The sequence below is a fragment of the Mercenaria mercenaria genome, chromosome 1 (genome assembly GCF_021730395.1).
Source record: "Mercenaria mercenaria strain notata chromosome 1, MADL_Memer_1, whole genome shotgun sequence".
In the NCBI taxonomy this organism is placed as follows: domain Eukaryota; kingdom Metazoa; phylum Mollusca; class Bivalvia; order Venerida; family Veneridae; genus Mercenaria; species Mercenaria mercenaria.
The window spans coordinates 36597480-36618296 of record NC_069361.1 but is presented as its reverse complement, the minus strand read 5'-3'; the positions used below and the strand labels follow the sequence as shown (position 1 = coordinate 36618296).

At 35.0% G+C, this 20817-nt stretch overlaps 1 protein-coding gene across 5 annotated transcripts in view; it reads right to left on the bottom strand.

Moving 5' to 3' along the window:
• Positions 1-324: 324 nt before the first annotated feature.
• LOC123541716 (uncharacterized) overlaps positions 325-20817 on the bottom strand; it is a 47050-nt gene continuing 26557 nt past the window's right edge. For all 5 annotated transcript variants that reach the window (XM_045327274.2, XM_045327283.2, XM_045327292.2 and 2 more), the window contains 9 exons: positions 19309-19358; positions 18261-18347; positions 17708-17811; positions 17162-17237; positions 13714-13802; positions 12925-13215; positions 12564-12653; positions 11951-12114; positions 325-11000 (listed from right to left, as the gene is read on the bottom strand). In XM_045327274.2, coding sequence (XP_045183209.2) covers positions 10787-11000; positions 11951-12114; positions 12564-12653; positions 12925-13215; positions 13714-13802; positions 17162-17237; positions 17708-17811; positions 18261-18347; positions 19309-19358 — 1165 coding nt within the window. In that variant the 3' untranslated portion in view covers positions 325-10786. The remainder of the gene's footprint in view (positions 11001-11950; positions 12115-12563; positions 12654-12924; positions 13216-13713; positions 13803-17161; positions 17238-17707; positions 17812-18260; positions 18348-19308; positions 19359-20817) is intronic.

Here is a 20817-nt window from a genome sequence, read left to right as displayed (position 1 = left end):
CCCTTTCGACAGGGGATACCAATTCATTGAATTTGCTTGTTTTCATATGCATCTTCAACTAGTGACAAGATTTTTTTTCCTGCATGTAGTATTTTTCAATTAATAGAAGAAATAAAGTAAAAGAATGTTTTTTCTTTAAGCACTATTTTATTACATTGGTGTATGTGTATGAATCAACACGTTCATTTACTAATTACAGCATGTGAGTCATCTTACTACCCTTGAGTGTAAGATGGTTTTATCCAGCACAGGCAAAAACACCAGCATGCAAGAAAAATACTGATTTCAGTGTTTATGGTGAACTAAAAACACAAGAAAGAAGAGTTCATTATTCTGAGCATTTTATTATAAGAGACTGTAAATGATAGCAATACTGCCATAAATGAGAATGGTTTATAACAAAAGTGCACTATAACTAACAATCGGCGGAATACCAGTCTGTAGAACCAACCAATGAAATTCACTGGATGTAACATGTAATACAGCTTTGAACCAGTCTGCAATAACAACCAATGAAAATCATAGGCTGTCAGCTTCGGACCAGTCTGTAGAATTGACCAATGAAAATCATCCATAATGTCATATGAAGTTTCACAGCAGTTAAATTATTTTTTATTAGATAGACTTGCCAGTCCATTTATGAATGGTATAATTTTATGTGAATAGACAGGTAAATGAAACAAAATATATTTAGTGAAATAAAAATATTTCAAAAACATCAATGTCCTCCTGTTTTAAACAGACTAACATGTGTATATATATATATATATTACTATAACTTAGCAGAAAATGACAAAAAGTTCCCTCAGCCATTTGAATGAACTTTTGTAAGTTTTGGCTTAAAGTGAGTTTTTAAAATGATAATCTGTGATGAAATAATTATATATAACATGAACAATCAAATTACAAGCAATGATAATTTGCTTTTACACAATCTAATGTAACTATCAGTTTATGTAGTTTAGAAAGTAAAGCTGCCGTATACAGCAAACTATGCAAACTCACAGAAGCAGGTTCCAAGGTTAGGAGACCAGTCTCGGAATGCAGCTCTGCCATTAGTCAATTTCAAGCTTGAGCTGGGAATTAACCAGTCAGATGCATAAGATTTCAGACTGGACCCCAAACACAAGTTTCATAACCTTGGGCCCAAGTTTATATCACAGTATATCATACAGAGTGGCAATACATAATCAAACAGCTGTCTCTACACGTTTGAGGTCAAGGATTTTTTTTCAGATTCCCATCACTTTTCACCAGCCTGATATTTTCTGCTGGTGATTTATTTCTTATTCAGATGCTGTATCAAGTTTGTATCAAGTTGTAAAGAAACAAGAGCTGTCAGTGGACAGCGCACTCGACTATTCTCAGTGCTTGATAGTATAATATGAGCAATGAGTAAAATTTCAACATTACAATAAGCATATTCTAAGTCGAAAAGGGGCCATAATTCAGTCAAAATCCTTGACAGAGTTGCCTCCTCCTTTTACAGACTGGGGTCATGATGGTAAGCATGTATGCAAAATATGAAAGCAATATCTCAATGGACTTTGAAAATATTTGGGGTGGTACGCAAACTTTAACATTTATTCTAAGTCGAAAAGGGGCCATAATTCAGTCAAAATGTTTTATAGAGTTGCCTCCTCCTTTTTACAGACTGGGGTCATGATGATAAACAAGTATGCAAAATATGAAAGCAATATATCAATGGACTTTTTGAAAATATTTGGGGTGGTACGCAAACTGTAACATTTATTCTAAGTCGAAAAGGGGCCATAATTCAGTCAAAATGCTTGATAGAGTTGCCTCCTCCTTTTTACAGACTGGGGTCATGATGGTAAACAAGTATGCAAAATATGAAAGCAATACCTCAATGGACTTTGAAAATATTTGGGGTGGTACGCAAACTTTAACATTTATTCTAAGTCGAAAAGGGGCCATAATTCAGTCAAAATCCTTGATAGAGTTGCCTCCTCCTTTTTACAGACTGGGGTCATGATGGTTAACAAGTATGCAAAATATGAAAGCAATATCTCAATGGACTTTGAAAATATTTGGGGTGGTACGCAAACTTTAACATTTATTCTAAGTCGAAAAGGGGCCATAATTCAGTCAAAATGCTTGATAGAGTTGCCTCCTCCTTTTAACAGACTGGGGTCATGATGGTAAACAAGTATGCAAAATATGAAAGCAATATCTCAATGGACATGGAAAATATTTGGGGTGGTACGCAAACTTTAACATTTGTGTGATGCTCACGCCGAGCCGGGGCAAGTAGGATAGCTCCCCTATTCTTTGAATAGTCGAGCTAAAAAACCATATCACCCTTATCTGAAAGATAAGAAATTTCCGGAGACATTCCTTCTTATACAGTTATATATCAACTCAATACTCGAGAATTTTACCATCTCCAAAAAGCTTTTATACAAGGGAACTGTAACATTTTCAAATTAAGTATTCTTAATACTTCACTATTCTATTTTGTTTTAAGAATCAAAGCCTTCCATTGCTCAATATTCAAATGCCCTAGTATTAAATGTGGAAAAGGGATAATTTAACTTTCCCTTTTAGTTTTTGTTTTACGAGACAACTGTCTGTGTGAAATTTCAGCAGCAAAGACCAGACTGTTTTCAATGCCAGATCTTGATTCCCATTCTGTAGCTTATTTGGCAGGTATTTAGGCTCCGGTAATAAACAACTATACAAAAAATTTGGACTGGTATAACTTGGCAAAGACAAAATCTAACTTGGAAGCTGGAATCTAATTACATATACTTACTTGATTCATAATTAATTTAAGAATACATTTGTATTTTTTTCACTATACTTCCATTTCCTTAACACTGGGCATAAAAGCCAAGGAATTACAATTACTGAGGCCAGAAGCCATCAAACTTCCTGCTAGGGATGGGAACCAAATACTTCTGCCATTTACTGGGTCATTCTCAACAGGACCCAGACAGGGTGCTAAGAAATCACTGAAAACTAAAACCAGATGCAAAGAATGGGAACCAAACATCTGGCAATGGTCCAAAAATGTTTCTGCCTTACTTAGACCATAACAGAACAACATAGCATCAATAAAGCAAACACAAACTGGAAGATAATAGAAAAATATGCCATCTACGTAAAAACATATACAACACATATGATGATTTTGCAAGCTTGTATAATGACAAACTTACATACACAAAAACATAGAAAACGATTTTCATATAGAGATTTTCAAATTAAATTTCAAAATTAATCATAAATTAACATGTTCACTTCTGTATTGAATTTTAAAGGCGCAAGCCTCCAGATTCATAGTATACCAAGATCTTCAACATTTTGAATGTAAATTCATTTGTTAGAGATCGCAAGTTACAAACTAAGTTACTGATTGAGTTTTAGAAATTTACTGTTTGATCCAGCAAGTCAATAAGAGGGTTTTTCAATAAATTGTTGCTTTATTAGGCAAGATTCAGATATAAAGTATACACTATTCTCAAGATCTTTTCAAATTCTAAGATATCTTTAATACTGTCAATTTTATGGCCAAAAATGTATTTTTCCCTGTGTAAAAATTGGGCAAAATATGAATGTTGCAGTTTGATATATTGCTATTATGATGAACATCTGGAGGCAGGCCCAATTAACTACCAGTCTGATATCTGCACCAACATAGACAAGATTTCTGACAAATAAACATAAAACTGAAAATTCTCAAGCTCTGCAATCAAGACCAGTCCAGGGTCCAAGGTTATTTCAGTGCTTGGAAACCAGTCTCAAAATGCAAGCTTGCCATTGGTCAATTTCAAATTTGTGCTTGGAATTAACCAATCAGAATGCTGGAATTTTGAGAATGGTCTCCAAACTCTGTTTTGAAACAGTAAACACAGTCAGGAATATACACAGATCTGAACTATAAGGCTATACGATGAGCAACTATTTTGTCACTAAAGTATTACATGTTAAAACAGCACACACGGGTAACAAATACTTGATATGCTCATAATACAAAATTGAAAAAAATGTTCCATTTTATACAAATTTCTTTCACACATGCAAAAAAGCCTTTTAATTGGCAAAGCTTTTATGTTTGCACTAAAATAAAATCACTGAAAGCAAATTCATTCCATAGCTGACTTTGTTTACTATATTTGACAAAATGGAATCCACTGGCCTTATTTCATTCCAAATTTATGTTCACTGTTCTTAGTCTTTCACAACTGTCTGTAACAATTCATACAAAAACTCTTAAACAATTCATAAAATACAAATGTATTAGTACTTTATCCACACCTATTGCACACCATGTGATTGCTTAAAATGCTGTATTCAGCTTAAAATAAAGAAACTTCTAAACCACACACCTTCAAAAATGTTTAAACTAAAATGTATCATTGACTAAAATCATATATAAAATCTTTCATTAAACTTGGTTAGAAAAAAAAGATGCAATGATCTTGTCCAGCAATTTCACTGCTTTAATGAATAAAAACATTTTATAGAACATTTTGAATGATTATGTTTTCCCAAAAGATTTATGCCAGATTAACTGCACATTTTTCAGACTTTTTTAGACTGCATTCACTCATTTTCCTTATTTCTGTTTCTTCAATTTGTGATTATCCAATTATGTGAAAAATCTACGACTACAACCTGGTCCAAAGTTACAGGGTACCACAGGGATCATCCTAGGTCAAAATTTTAGGTAGAAGTGACTTCTCCCTCCACTGAATTTAGGGAGAAGTTTAGGAATTTAAGAAGAATCGGCATAGCATTCAGTTTTCTGCCTATATATATCCACTTTTTATGGGTCTAGCTGTAACTTATAAACAGTAATTATTTAAGGAAATTGATTCTTGCATTATGATTTTCATGAATTTCTAAATAAAGTATAAACTTAGCTATGAAAAAGTCTCCTTTAAATTTTTATCCGAAATTTACATGTCCGAAACTCGTAAATTTAACAGGTGTACAATCAAAACGCCGTGAAAATTTTCATTCATTTTTCGATTCTCGTGCTTTTAAAATGCCCGATTTTTGCATCAACTTGTTCAGGTTTATACATTTAATTGATTTATTTACTATTTTTTATCAAACTCGTAGATAATGGCGATCTTTTTACAATATTTTGTACGGCAGTTCTGACGTCCGCGAAATCATTTTTTTAATCCACAGTACCCGAGCAATTCATTTGCAGAAATTGACCGTAATCATGGTAATTGAAATAATTTTTGAAGTAATCTTTAATAAAATGAAAGAATAATATACAATTGTTGTATAAGATCATGCTCTCGTTAAGTTTATCGGCTTTTTACACGCCGATTGAAAATTTTCAAAATGGCGGCAGCTTACAATTGATTGACACTGTGTGGATATTAACGCTATGATTGGCTGAAGTTTGACTGGCGAGTAGGCGGGGTTGACTATGGATTTACCGATAATTTAATCTAGAATATGCATAAACTTTTACAACTTTAAGTAAACAGGTAATAACTTGCTGAAAAACTCGGCGATTTGGATTTCGCCCGGAGGCGATAATCAGGCGAAGTGGCCGACTTTAAAGCGACGATATTGCTCAAATCGCCTTGTAGGATGATCCCTGGGTACCAGTGTCAAAATTCCAGCAACTGATTGGTTGATTCTGAGCCCTCACTTAAAACTGACCAATGGCAAGGCTGCATTCTGAAACTGTTTGCCAAACTTAACTTTGGAATCAGGTGTATTATACCTTTATCTTAATTGAACATACACAGTTCTTGTTTTGTACAGGTTAAAGACGAAAAACATTTAACTACTTGATTAAGACAAAACAGGAATGCTTGTTTGAAAAATTTACCATGCTTGAATGATACTCGATTCTGCAAAGAAAATATTATCACCTACCAACAGGCCTACAGCAGCTGATGGCAGTTCTTAGTGTTTTGTTTTGTTTTTTTGCAAATCTTAAAACTCGAAGTACACAAACAGGGTTATTATAGTGTACTTATGCCCAAGTGAGGTTTCAATAAAGACAAATTTGCCATTTTAAAATTGGACCCATTTTTTCTTCTCATAAAATGTACTTTTTCCAGCAATTAAAAAAATACCAACATAAAAAATATGAATTATTTCTATGAAAAGTTAAAACAGTATAATAAGTATATCCCAAATTCTATCTACTGTGTGATTCATGTTCTGTAACTAACCTTTTTTTGAATATCTGTCTTAAATTTGATAGATTATCTGATTTGCAAACATAAAGTAAAAAGGTCCATGAAAGACAGTGTTACGAAACAAGGGAGCCGTAATGGCCCAAGACCTCTCACCAAAGTATCATAGCTCAAACGGGACACAATGACCACACCTTCTGAGGCCATCTTTTTCACCTGTAAGAATAATCTGAGCATATTTGGTACAGGGTCATCTACAGAGATGTAAGATTTAGAAGTAACTGTAAATTGACAGCATCAGAAGTAATTATTAAATCTCTGTTCAACCACCGAAAATTAATTTTATGTGAAATTATTCTAAAACATGAATGTTTCTGGCATATCAGTAAAGCTATTTTAACTTCCTACTATATTCACTGGGGGAAAAGTGACCAAGCCCCCTAGCAGCAATGATATTTCACAAATCTGAATAATCTGAACAACCTTGGTATAGGTTCATCAAAGTAACATAGGTGTCAAAAGCATTTCAAAATCATACCAGGAGTTTAAGAGATGCTATTTTATCCCTTAATATTTTTTAGGTCTAATGGCTATAGGTTGTTTTTTTTTTGACAGATCTGAACAATTCTGACAATCTTGTTTGTGGGTCACCATAGGAATATTTGTAAGAAATTTTTTCAACACTGAGCCAACAATTCTGAAGAAAAAAAGATTTGTAAAGGGTCACCCAAACATGAGGACCGTATTGGCCCTGGATTGCTAGACTGACATTGGCAGCTAGATCGAGTATTTCTGAAACAAGGAAAAATACTGCTAAATTATTTTAAAACTGGTCCCGCTTTTCATTGGACAATATTTTCAAAGTTTTCACTACAGCCATATAGGCCTACTCCCAAGCAGCCATGGCCTAGATTTGAAGAAATCTGACAGTGGACCACCCAAGGAACAATCCTTTAGTCCTTTAGCTTGGTTGAAATCAGCGTAGTAGTTTTGGAGATGTTCATTAATGACATTGTGGCTGATGGGGAATGGGTGGACATCTAATAATCCTAAAAGCTCACTGTGAGCACTTCATGCTCAAGTCAGCTAAAAAAAGAAAAGAAAGGCCATCCAAAATATTATAGTAATTCTGTTTCAATGACTAGAAAGTCTCAAAGAAGTTTCAAGAATGACATAAAAAGCATTTACTCAAATATATACATACAATTTTCTAAAATGAATTTCATTAAACATTCCCAACTCTGAAATGTTTTGATAAAGTTATCAATTACTTTTTATTATTAAATAAAACAAAATTCACCATAAACACAGTATTCCAGTATTGCACATATTCACACAAAATAGGTTTTCTCTACACAACAGACACTATATTGGATTGCTGGTATCACAATATGCTGACATACTTGTTTTACACACTTATAAAACATAACACAGATAAAATAAAACTTTCATTTAGCTCTTTTACATATTGAGACAGTACTTATTCTTAAATCACTTTAAATAATTTTTGTTTTTCAACAGTTAACCAGGAAAGAGGCAAAATCTGGAAGATTAAAGAAAGAGTTTGCGAAAGTCTCTAATATTTATATACTCAAAACTGGCTACCATATGGCACAAAAACATGCTGATTAAGCTAAATCTTCTCACACTGATTTAGAAACACTTGCCTAATACTTTGAATAGCATAGGAGAATGTGCCATTAGCCCCTTTTAAGACCCAAGACATCCTACTTTTCCCGTCTTTAACTTCATGAAAATTATTCTCATAATACAATGATATTACATGTATATTTATACCTGGAGTTGAAAGGTGTAGAATTAAAGGCCCTTCTTTAATTTCTGTTACAATATTTCTGCCATTTCGCACTGAATGTATCTTTATAATGCAAATGCATTGATAAGACTGAATCAATACTGTAAAACTAACTTTTCCAACAAAAATAGAAACATTAGTTTGGGTGGGTCTCCTTAATGCTGATTTTTTGTTGTTGCTGGGTTTTATCTAATACCAACACAATTATGGTCATATGGCGACTTTCCAGCTTTTTAATGCTGGAGGGGCATATGGGCACCTGGTAGAACACCGAACTTTCTTAAGCCAAGTTTGTAACTTCCTTACATAAAAGAATTCTAAACCACAAACCATAAGGGTGAGGGGCAAGTAATTTCAAGGTCAGTGACCTAACCTCTCAGTCATGGAGGCCGCCTTCAAATTGTCAAACAAAGCAAAAACCAGTTTCTAACATTTTTCACACAAAGCATGTTTAATAATCAACATGAAAATCAACAGTACAATCTGTCTTGGGTCTTTAAATAAGCACTTAACAGCTTTTATTGTAATACCGGTATTCTAAATTTTGGGGAAACTTAGGAAGAAAACTACAGAAAACAAAACTTTAAAACCTATAGCACAGGTATCCCAACCTCAAGGTGCTATTTCATTAAAACACCTTATTTTCATAGTGAACAATTTCATTAAAACATAAAACTAAATTTTTCATTAACTTGATGCGTATCACGAACACAAAAACGAAAATATCTGGAAAACACAGTTTGGAGAATTTCTAAAAAACACCTAAAGGAGATCAAAGAAATAAAATTGCATAAAAGCAATTAATATTCACAAATTTCTATTTACTCTACAACAATATATACAAACAATTTTTACATTTCATAAAAATACAAAAACACAAACAATTAAAATCTTAAGAAAAAACAGATACACATCACAAATTTTTGGTTATATAAACTATGAAAAGATATTAAAAATGGCATATCTAGAGCACATGAAAACTGATACGGGTAACAATAAAATAAAACACACTTTATGAAGACAAAACCACACAGATTCAGCTGCCTTTAACAAATGAGCCGCACCATGAAAAAACCAACATAGTGCGTTTGCGACCAGCATGGATCCAGACCAGCCTGCTCATCTGCAGTCTTATCAGGATCCATGCTGTTCGCTAATGGATTGTCTAATTGCAATAGGCTTTAAAAGCGAACAGCAGGGATCCTGACCAGACTGCGCGGATGCACAGGCTGGTCTGGATCCATGCTGGTCGCAAACGCACTATGTTGGTTTTCTCATGGTGCGGCTCAAATACTGTAAAACATGTTTATTTCTGCAGACATTTAAGTTTTCAAAGAACTGCATTAAGTTTAGTCATAGGTGTTAAAAGCATATGTAAGAGAAAGAAATGTGAATTTCAAGAAAGTTACCAAGGTACATTTGTTTGTTTTGATGACTTTCAAGTTGCACCTAGTCACAAGTCACCTAGACTTAGCCACTTAGGCACCACCAGCCAACTACTCACCAGCACATTTCAGGCCATTGGGGGCTTTTCAACTTTTTTTTGAACGGCAGAGGAATTCCAAGATACGCACAGGCAATAACCTTCCTGAGGTCAGCTGGATGGCTTCCTTACATGATGAACCAAATGGGGCTCAGTGGTCTAGTGGTTAAGTTGGCTGCCACTCAGCAAGTTCTCCATGGGTCACAACCAAAGCTTCTCATTTCACACCAGTACTGGTTTTTCCAGGAAACTGACTCTTAAAGTGTAGTTCAAATAAGCCCGATGCTTTCCTACAACTGAGTTACAGTAAATTAGTACAAACTAAACTAAAACTGGGCTCCAACCCATAGAGGTGAGGGGCAAGTGATTCTAAGTCAGTGACCATAACTACTAGGGCACAGAGGCTATAAATTACCAAAGAAAGTTTCGTAAGTATCAGTTTAAGTCCAGGTTTTAAGTATCAATTTGAGAATCAAACTACATTTAGAAGAAAACTCCAAAGACATTTCTAGATTTAAGAACAAATCTTTAATAATATACATCCCTATTAAAGTTCACTTCAATTCTAATTCCTTATGTCTTTAAACTTAAAATGATTATAAAATGCAACCAAAGTCCCGCCAGGGAATATCCGCAGAAATAAACAAATTTTACAGTGTACACAATGTCCTGGTCATGTAAAATCTAAACATTTATTCTCAACAACATATATCAATAACACAATGAGATGAACAGAAATTTGTCATACTGGAATTTTCTATTACATTTTCTCCAGAAAACACCTAGTTGCTCAGTCTTGCATCTTCCAATGAAAATATTTGTGTAGCCCTATAATTACTTTTGGATTTGCTAATCATGCTATCTAACAGTTTTAACAATAATTTAACACATTTTAAAAAATGGATAGGTAAGGCTTCCCACTTCATAAAGACAGACAATTGCCCTTAGAAAATGTTTCATATATTCCAAATCAACTTACAAAATTTATGTGTGACATCTATGGTATAAATTCTGAAATTAAATTACAAAATAGGTTACAGTAATGATTTTTTTTGTCTGAAATTACAATTCTGAAAATTTGATAAGAAAAAATATGGCAAAAATGGGTGACAGCCAAACCACGATTTCATCACACTGTCTGATATAATTTAAATGCTGCAGTTTAATACTACAACATAAACAATACTGGAGTTAATGACACAAAATAAATGATGATTTCATTACGAAAGATTTTAACAATGAAATAGATGTTAAAGACCAGGTCAAATTTACCCATTCAGGCCAATTATCAACTGTCTACAAGCACCAATTAAAAGAGTATATGATACAGACAAATGTATAACACATACAAGGCTACAATTGAGATGGGCCGTTGGGTAAGGCGGAAAATGATAATGGATCTATAAGCATGGGATCTATATTTGACGATGCTGCTGCTGCTGCCGCCGCAGCTGCCGCGGCCGCTGCCTGTTGCTTCGCTAATTTGGCTTTCTTCTCTTTCTCCTTATCTTGATCAGGTCGGTGGATCTTCATATGAGCACTGCGACTCTTCACCTTGCCAAACACCCTGTCAAAAGTAAATATAGAACCTTGCTTAGTCTTTTCAAGTTTTGGAATTTACTGAAATTTACTGACGATAGGAGAAATATTGGTCTTGGCATATGCAAGTATAATCACAAGGTAGAAATGTGCATATGTGTGGGGACAGCCTGTGTGTGTGTGTTTTGGTTAAGCATCTTTTTAAGTTTTCAGTCAATAATAAGTGTCTACCTCTCACAGTAAGCACAATGCCAAACTTCATAGTTCTGCCTCGCACAGTGAGCAAAATGCCAAACTTTATAGTTCTGACTCTCACAGTGAGCACAATGCCAAACTTTATAGTTCTGACTCTCACAGTGAGCAAAATGCCAAACTTTATAGTTCTGCCTCGCACAGTGTGCAAAATGCCAAACTTTATAGTTCTGCCTCTCACAGTGAGCAAAATGCCAAACTTTACAGTTCTGCCTCTCACAGTGAGCAAAATGCCAAACTTTATAGTTCTGCCTCTCACAGTGAGCAAAATGCCAAACTTTACAGTTCTGCCTCTCACAGTGAGCAAAATGCCAAACTTTACAGTTCCGCCTCGCACAGTGAGCACAATGCCAAACTTTATAGTTCTGCCTCTCTTGAATATCATGCCATAGACACACAAACAGATATCCCACCCAGTCAAATTATACAAAAACCCAGTAACATTATACTAAAACCTAGCTCTCTGTGCCGACAGCCGAGCCAAGAAGAATCATAATTTTAATAGTCATTCTCAAACTCCAGCCTTCTACATGTGAGGCAGGCACCCTAATGTTAATTAGGCCACCACTGCCATCATGGAACATATTTTGTAGAGTTTTTAATTTGATCTTATAACAAAGCAACTGGCAGTCAATTTTGTCCAAACTTCAATGCAGCCTTAAAATCTGAAATTCACCAGTCAATATGGTATCCAGCACATGCAAGTATACACAATAAGATACGTACCTTCCACACAATTTACAAGGAAACATTTCCTCCTGCTGGTCGCTGTGTACAGGTGATCTAGTAGGTGAGGGTTTTCTTTCATATCTAGGAGGTGGTGGGGCTGGCTTAGTGACCTTCACATGGATTTTTACATGAGCATTTAGTGCTCCTTTTGATGAGAAACTCTAAGAAAGAACAAACAGCACCATGTAATAAATCAACATGATCATTTTTTAGAAAGGAAATCCACCTCAATTTTTTATTCTAAAAATACATCATTTTTTAAAATTTTGTTACTTAGAAGAGATCACATTACAGACATAATAAGATATTCTGTCCGTACCGGTACTTGTGTACTTATTCAACAACAACAAAGAAATAATAAATTAAAATTTAATACAGACCTGCTATTACAAGTCAAATACCTTTTCTATCCGCCCCCAAATCCAGTCCCCGACCACAGAGAAAAAAAACTGGGATATTTCCTAATTCAATGGAAATGATAAATTAATTTGAAGCAAATAATTTATTTTAGAACTATTCAAAAGTCAAACTGTACCCTAGAAAATGACAAGACAATAATACTGTTAAATGTTACACTTCTACATCCGGTTGAAAGTTACAAAACACTCACAGAATTGCATTCTGGGTAATCACATGTGAATGACAATGGTGAACTGTTCGGAGCTGGGCTAGGTATTCTTATTGGCATCTCTTCTGTCTCCTGTAAACACAAATCAAGTTTCAAACCTGAGTTTATAGGTTAATCAATGTTAATTTTCAATCTGAATTATATTTTCAAAATCATTTGTGCCTAACAACTGGTATCTGGAGACTTCAAAATACAAATAAAACAAGTAAAACTTTGATACAATTTGCAGAATCTAACAGAACAGTGTCATTTTCTTTCAATTTATCTCGTATAAATAAAAATATCTTAATTCTAGATAATACAGTAAACCGGTTTCAAATACATGTACATCATATCCACTTACATTTGGGTCATCAAATGTTCCGCAAGATGTGCTCGCTTCAGACAGAGAATCTTCATCCCCAGTTAACTCCCTTGTCTCACCGTCCTCCCCAGGCTGTCCCTCCTCCGTCTGCTTGCGGTCCTCGACTCCTACCTCCTGGGTCTCTATACCCTGTTGCTGCCTAGTGGATCGCAAGTTATAGTCTTGCTCTCTACGGCGCCGTATCGCTCGCAGACGTTTGTGATCATCAACAAGTACCTTCTTCCAGAGATAATAGAACTGAACACACTGACGTACTGTTTTTGTCTTAACCTTTAAAGAGAAAAAACTTCTGGTATTCATTTCATAGAAAGCATCAATTTTCAATTAAATACAGTCACACTTGTGTATAAAGACCACTCTTTTGAAAGCCACAAGTGGAATTCACATGCAGGTGGCTAGTACTTTAAAAATCACTGTGTTTAAAATGAGATATGAAGCAAGAGATGTTTAGAACCAGGTGGTTTCTGTTCCCAAATGGTCTTAAGCACTGGTTTAAATGTACTTTCCATTTAGTCAGACTATGGTAATAGGCTATACCTCCACCATTCATTTAAATTCTTTAACATATACTCGGAAAATCTTATGTAACCTCTAACAAAAGAGAGAGTACAATATAAAAATCAAATACATTAAGACAACACTGTTTACATCAGCTTTTCAGTATCTATGATGAAAGCTCTCCTGCCAACATGTGCATTAACATTCTAGGGCTTTTAGAGATCAATGTATCCAAGTGCAGTAGAATCCTACTTGCTTAATATTACTTACATCATTTGAAACACTGAAGAAATCCTTGTCATGTGTTAATATTGCTCGGGTGTATCTGTCAATTTCTTCTACTGTCCATACGTCAGATTCTGCAATATAGTAATGAACATATAGGCATAAAAATGTAAGACTGTCTATTATTATTCAAATTTTATTCCAACATATGCTTTCTCATTAAATTCAAAAACACAAATTGTTGACAAACAAAGAACTTTAGTTGATTCTTATTCACAATATGTAAGAACCGAGATCACAAACTACATAAGTAAACAATATTCAAGGTATAACCAAGGACGATATACAGCTGGTTCAGCATCTGGAAATACAGGGCAACTCTCTAGTGTTTTGTTTGTTTGTTTTGGTTTTAACGCCGTTTTTTCAACAGTATTTCAGTCATGTAACAGCGGGCAGTTAACCTAACCAGTGTTCCTGGATTCTGTACCAGTACAAACCTGTTCTCCGCAAGTAACTGCCAACTTCCCCACATGAATTATCAGAGGTGGAGGACGAATGATTTCAGACACAATGTCTTTTATCAAATCGACACGGAGAACATACGCCCCGCCCAAGGATGGAACTTGCGAATCGTAGACCAATGCTCTCCCTACTGAGCTAAGCTGGCGGGTACTCTCTAGTGTGTTTATTATCAACACTTACAAGGTTCACTGGACAGTGGGTTTATCATTACCACTGAAAACACTTATGGGAAAGTGGAAGTTTATCATTACCACTGAAAAGATTTAACAGAGGGTGTTTATGATTACCACTGAAAAGATTTACCGGACAGTGGGAGTTAATCATTACTGCTGAAAAGGTAACGTGGGAGTTAATCACTATTACTGAAAAGGTTTACTGGACAATAAAAGTTTATCAAAACCACTAAAAAGGTTTCCTGGACAGTGTAAGTTTATCATAACCAATGAAAAGTTTACTGTACAGTGAAAGTTTATCATAACCACTGAAAAGGTTTACTGAACAGTGGGAGTTTATCATTACCACTGAAAAGATTAATGGGAAAATGGGAGTTAATCATTACCCCAGAAAAGATTTACTGGACAGTGGGAGTTTATCATTACCACTGGAAAGATTAATGGGAAAATGGGAGTTTATGATTACCACTGAAAATGTTTACTTGATAGTGGGAGTTAATCATTACCACTGAAAAGGTTTATTGGACAGTGGGAGTTAATCATTACTGCTGAAAAGATAAAGTGGGGGCTAATCATTATTACTGAAAAGGTTTACTGGACAGTGAAAGTTTATCATAAATACTGAAAAGGTTTAATGGACAGTGGGAGTTTATCATTACCACTGAAACGGTTAATGGGAAAATGGGAGTTTATTATTACCAGTAAAAGGTTAACTGGACAGTGTGAGTTTGTCATTACCAATAAAAAGGTTTATTGGACAGTGGGAGTTTATCATTACCACTGAAAAGGTTTACTGGACTGTGGGAGTTTATCATTACCACTGAAAAGATTAATGAGTAAATTGGAGTGTATCATTACCACTGAAAATGTTTACTGGACAGTGGGAGTTTATCATTACCACTGAAAAGGTTTATTGGACAGTAGGAGTTTATCATTACCACAGAAAAGGTTTATTGGACAGTGGGAGTTTATCATTACCACTGAAAAGGCTACTAGACAGTGGGAGTTTATCATTACCACTGAAAAGGTTTATTGGATAGTGGGAGTTTATCATTACCACAGAAAAGGTTTATTGGACAGTGAGAGTTTATCATTACCACTGAAAAGGTTAATTGACAGTGGGAGTTTATCATTACCACCAAAGGCTACTAGACAGTAGGAGTTTATTATTACCACTGAAAAGAGTAATGGGAAAATGGGAGTTTATCATTAGTACTGAAAATGTTTACTGATCAGTGGGAGTTTATCATTACCACTGAAAATGTTTACTAGACAGTGGGAGTTTACCATTACCACTGAAAAGATTTTAATGGGAAAATGTGGATTTATTATTACCACTGGAAAGGTTTACTGGAATGTGGGAGTTTATCATTACCAATGAAAAGGTTTACTAGACAATGGAAGTTTTTCATTAACACTGAAAATGTTTACTGGACAGTGGGAGTTTATCATTACCACTGAAAAGGTTTATTGGACAGTGGGAGTTTATCATTACCACAGAAAAGGTTTATTGGACAGTGGGAGTTTATCATTACCACTGAAAAGGCTACTAGACAGTGGGAGTTTATCATTACCACTGAAAAGGTTTATTGGATAGTGGGAGTTTATCATTACCACAGAAAAGATTTATTGGACAGTGGGAGTTTATCATTACCACTGAAAAGGTTAATTGACAGTGGGAGTTTATCATTACCACTGAAAAGGCTACTAAACAGTAGGAGTTTATTATTACCACTGAAAAGAGTAATGGGAAAATGGGAGTTTATCATTAGTACTGAAAATGTTTACTGATCAGTGGGAGTTTATCATTACCACTGAAAATGTTTACTAGACAGTGGGAGTTTACCATTACCACTGAAAAGATTTTAATGGGAAAATGTGGATTTATTATTACCACTGGAATGGTTTACTGGACTGTGGGAGTTTATCATTACCAATGAAAAGGTTTACTAGACAATGGAAGTTTTTCATTAACACTGAAAAAGTTTACTGGACAGTGGGAGTTGATCATTACCACTGAAAAGATTTACTAGACAATGGAAGTTTTTCATTACCACTGAAAAGGTTTACTGGACAGTGGGAGTTCATCATTACCACTGAAAAGATTTACTAGACAGTGGGAGTTTATCATCACCACTGAAAAGGTTTACTGGACAGTGGGAGTTTATCACTACCACTGAAAAGATTAATAGGAAAATGGGAGTTTATCATTACCACTGAAAAGGTTTACTGGACAGTGGGAGTTTATCATTACCACTGAAAAGATTAATGGGTAAATTGGAGTGTATCATTACCACTGAAAAGGTTTACTGGACAGTGGGAGTTTATCATTACCACTGAAAAGGTTTATTGGACAGTGGGAGTTTATCATTACCACAGAAAAGATTTACCGAACAGCGGGAGTTAATTACTGCTGAAAAGGTAAAGTGGGAGTTTATCATTACCACTGAAAAGGTTTACCAGACAGTGGGAGTTTACCATTACCACATAACAGGTATACTGGACAGTTGGAGTTTATCATTACCACTGAAAAGGTTTACCAGTGTGAGTTTATCATTTGCCAAAGAGAATATGTTTAACATTACCATGACAGACAATGGGAAGTAACTAAAGACTCAAAACTGAACTTAAAGCAAGCCAATATCTTAAATCTGTATTACCTTGGTTCAAAGTACTTCTATACTGTTGAAAGTACATATTCACTATAACCTAAGCTTATTTGATAAAGTCAAACTACATTTTTTCAAAGCCTGCAAGTCTTAAAACATTGATGAATATGGATCATGCCTGAAGATTACCTTGATATTTGTAGGAGGTAAGACTGTGATTTCTGGGTAACTTGCTTGAACCCGACATTAACATTAACATTGCTTTCTGAAATGAAAATACATGTAACTGATGAAAAACAATACATAAACAATGTGAGAACCAAAACCATTTAAACTTTTGTTATCAAAATAGACTGGAAAAATTGTATCCTAGTACTAACAGCACTATCCTGATATGTCTGTCTACTTCAAATACTTGACTGCAACCTGCCTGTCTTGTAACAACACTGCCACCAACAAGAGTGTACAGATGCAAATACCACACTTTCAAACTCGAATGCTGCCATTTGTCAGATCCTGCAGATGTAAATATTGAACTTACTTGAATATTGCCATTTGTCAGATCCTGCAGATGTAAATATTGAACTTACTTGAATATTGACATTTCCCAGATATTGCACCTGAATATTACCTCACTTGAATATTGCCATTTGCCAGATCCTGCAGATGTAAATATTGAACTTACTTGAATTATTGCCATTTGCAAGATCCTGCATGTGTATATACTGAACTTACCTGAATACTGCCATTTGCCAGATAGAGCAGGTGAAGGGCATGTTCAACATTGAAACCATTCCCACAAACAGCAGCACTGCATGCCAGGTCCTGATATGATTGCACTGAAAGCAGATAGTAAATGTCCAATGTAAAGATGGTACAAAAAATGACATTTCCATATGGATCATGTGTGAGAAAATCAACAGTGTGGCATCTGCAAGTGTATTGACCAATCAGACTGCCCTTTGTCTCAAGGGGATTCATAGTTTCAGGAATGATTATTCTATCCCTCACAGTGAGGCAAGTGTGAAGTGCGAAGACTGATCTTCATCAATACATTACACTGTCCATGATTTTGGTTTTCTTGAGAAAGAGCTGATACTAAGTTTTGTAATAAAATTAAAATACTTTTATAACTGCTAAAAATTCAATTAACAAAATTAGCAGAAAATGCTTACAACAATATAATAAAACTTTCTGCAAGCTATTATGTTAACAAAATACTGTTACAGATATGGAAAAATATATAGACTGATCAGATAAATGGAAAATATAGATTTCGTAACATTACCATCATCGTCAGTGCTGTCTCCTAGACATGTAGGATCAAACACCAGATCTTCCTTGCTGGTATCATATAATGCCATTTTCTTATGAGCTGAAAATTTTAAAATTCAAAGGTAATAGCAAACATTTTTTTTTGTATATACACCACAATTTTTCTTCATAGTTTTCTTTTGGATTCAAAGGTTTACTTGTATAACTGACTCATATGGTTTTTTGACTCCACTTTTTCCGCACAATACCATAGTCAAATAATTTTGTTCCTGATGTTTTCACTTGCTCAAACAATATTTGAGCCGTGCCATGGGAAAACCAACATAGTGGGTTTGCAACCAGCATGGATCCAGACCAGCCTGCATCCGCGCAGTCTGGTCAGGATCCATGCTGTTCGCTAACAGTTTCTCTAATTGCAATAGGCTTTGAAAGCGAACAGAATGGATCCTGACCAGACTGCGCGGATGCGCAGGCTGGTCTGGATCCATGCTGGTTGCAAAGCCACTATGTTGGTTTTCCCATGGCACGGCTCATTTATCTTTACTTATTGCAATACTTTCTATACAAAAAAGCGGAATATTCCAACAACCAGTATTTAAGTAAGTGGAATCAACTGTAATATTACTTCTTTATGTTAACAGTGTTCATTTTCAGCAGTATTTCAGTCATAGTCAGTAGTAAGTCTGTAACAGATCTCACAGAACAAGATGAGCAGACAAAGACTTCTTTAACCCTTACCCTGCTAAATTTCTATAATGAACTTGTCTATCTTTCAATTTTGAGAGTACCATTAACTGTTAAAAGGGGTGCATACCAAAAGGAGACTGACTGAATGGCGAACAGCGCAGATCATGATCAGACTGCACAGATGTACAGGCTGATCATGATCTACACTGGTCGCAAAGGCAGACATGATCATGTCCAGCATGGTAAGGTTTAAGGACAAAACAATGGAAAAACTTAAATTTTACTTATGCCATTAATATACACACTGTGTATACGGAGTAAAAAGTATGAATGAAGCTTGCTCTAAAAATTTTCACAGTAGAACAATAACTTACAATTAAATTCTGGAAGAACAGCCTGATACTGCGGTCCAATATTCACATGTCTGAAAAATATTATCAAATTATTACCTTCATAAAGAATACACAGTTCACGTCTTGCCAATATCATATTTACCTTTTGTGATATATAACTCAAGAAGGTAACAATTTAATGACAAATCAATGGCACAACAACTTTTACTTATCCTGATGTTCACTGAATTAGAAGATTCTATTTGTGTCTGCAGTATTTCAACAGTATTTCAGCTGAGTTTACCTAATCTCTGTTCCTAGATTGTGCCACTTGTTCTCCACATGTAACTGACAACTTTACCACCTAAATCAGAGGTGGAGGATGTTGTGACTTCAAACATAATCTTCTCTCAAAATGTCACAGAAAACAATCACCTTAGGATCCCAATTCTGATGCCTGACCTTAAAGGGACCATGGACAAAAAAAACCCCCAAAAGTTCATGAGTTCTGGCTTTATTCTATGTTATCCGGATGATGTTATGCAGGGATGATCCTACAAGGCGATTTGAGCGATATCGTCGCTGTAATAGTGGCCACTTCGCCTAATTATCACCTCCGGGCGAAATGCGAATCGCTGAGTTTTTCAGAGTGTTGTAATCTGTTTACTTTAAGTTGTAAAACTTGATGCATATTCTAGATTAAATTACCGATAAATCCATGGTCAACCCCGCCTACTCGCCTGTCAAACTTCAGCCAATCGTAGCGTTAATATCCCACTGTAGTTAATCAATAATATTGTAAGACGCCGCCATTTTGAAAGCTTTCAACTGGCGGTAAAAAGCCGATAAACTTAACGAGCGCATGATCTTATGCATCAATTGTATATTATTTCAAATATATATAATTTCAATATCAAAAATTACTTCAAAAAATTATTTCAAATACAGCCAATTTCTGCAAACGAATTGCCTGGGTGCTGTGGATAAAAAAAAAAAAACGATTCTGCGGACGTCTGAACTACCGTACAAAATATTGTAAAAAGATCGCCAATTTCTACAAGTTTGGTATTATTTTCGAAAAGATTAATAAATAAATCAATTGAATGTATAAATCTGAACAAGTTGATGCAAGAATCAGGCATTATTAAAGCACGAGAATCGAAACATGAATGAAAATTTTCACGGTGTGTGCACCTGATAAATATACGAGTTTTGGATGTGTAAATTTCGGATAAAAATTTAAAGGCGACTTTTTCATAGCTCATTTTGTACTTTATTTAGAAATTCATGAAAACAAGAGCTCTTCGGACACGAAATGCCCCCCTTGATGCATTCAGTAATTGCACAAGGCACAGAAATTATATGCTCACTGTAAACAAAAGTTCTACCATTCTGGTTTAATGTGACCTTGACCTTTAACCTATTAACCTAACAAGAGATTACAGAGTGATCTTGGCACCATCCACTGTTCCAAATTTCCAGACTATCTCAAGGTCAAATTTCATTTCGGTACAAAACAATGTGTATGTGGTCCAAATTTGAAAGCTGTGG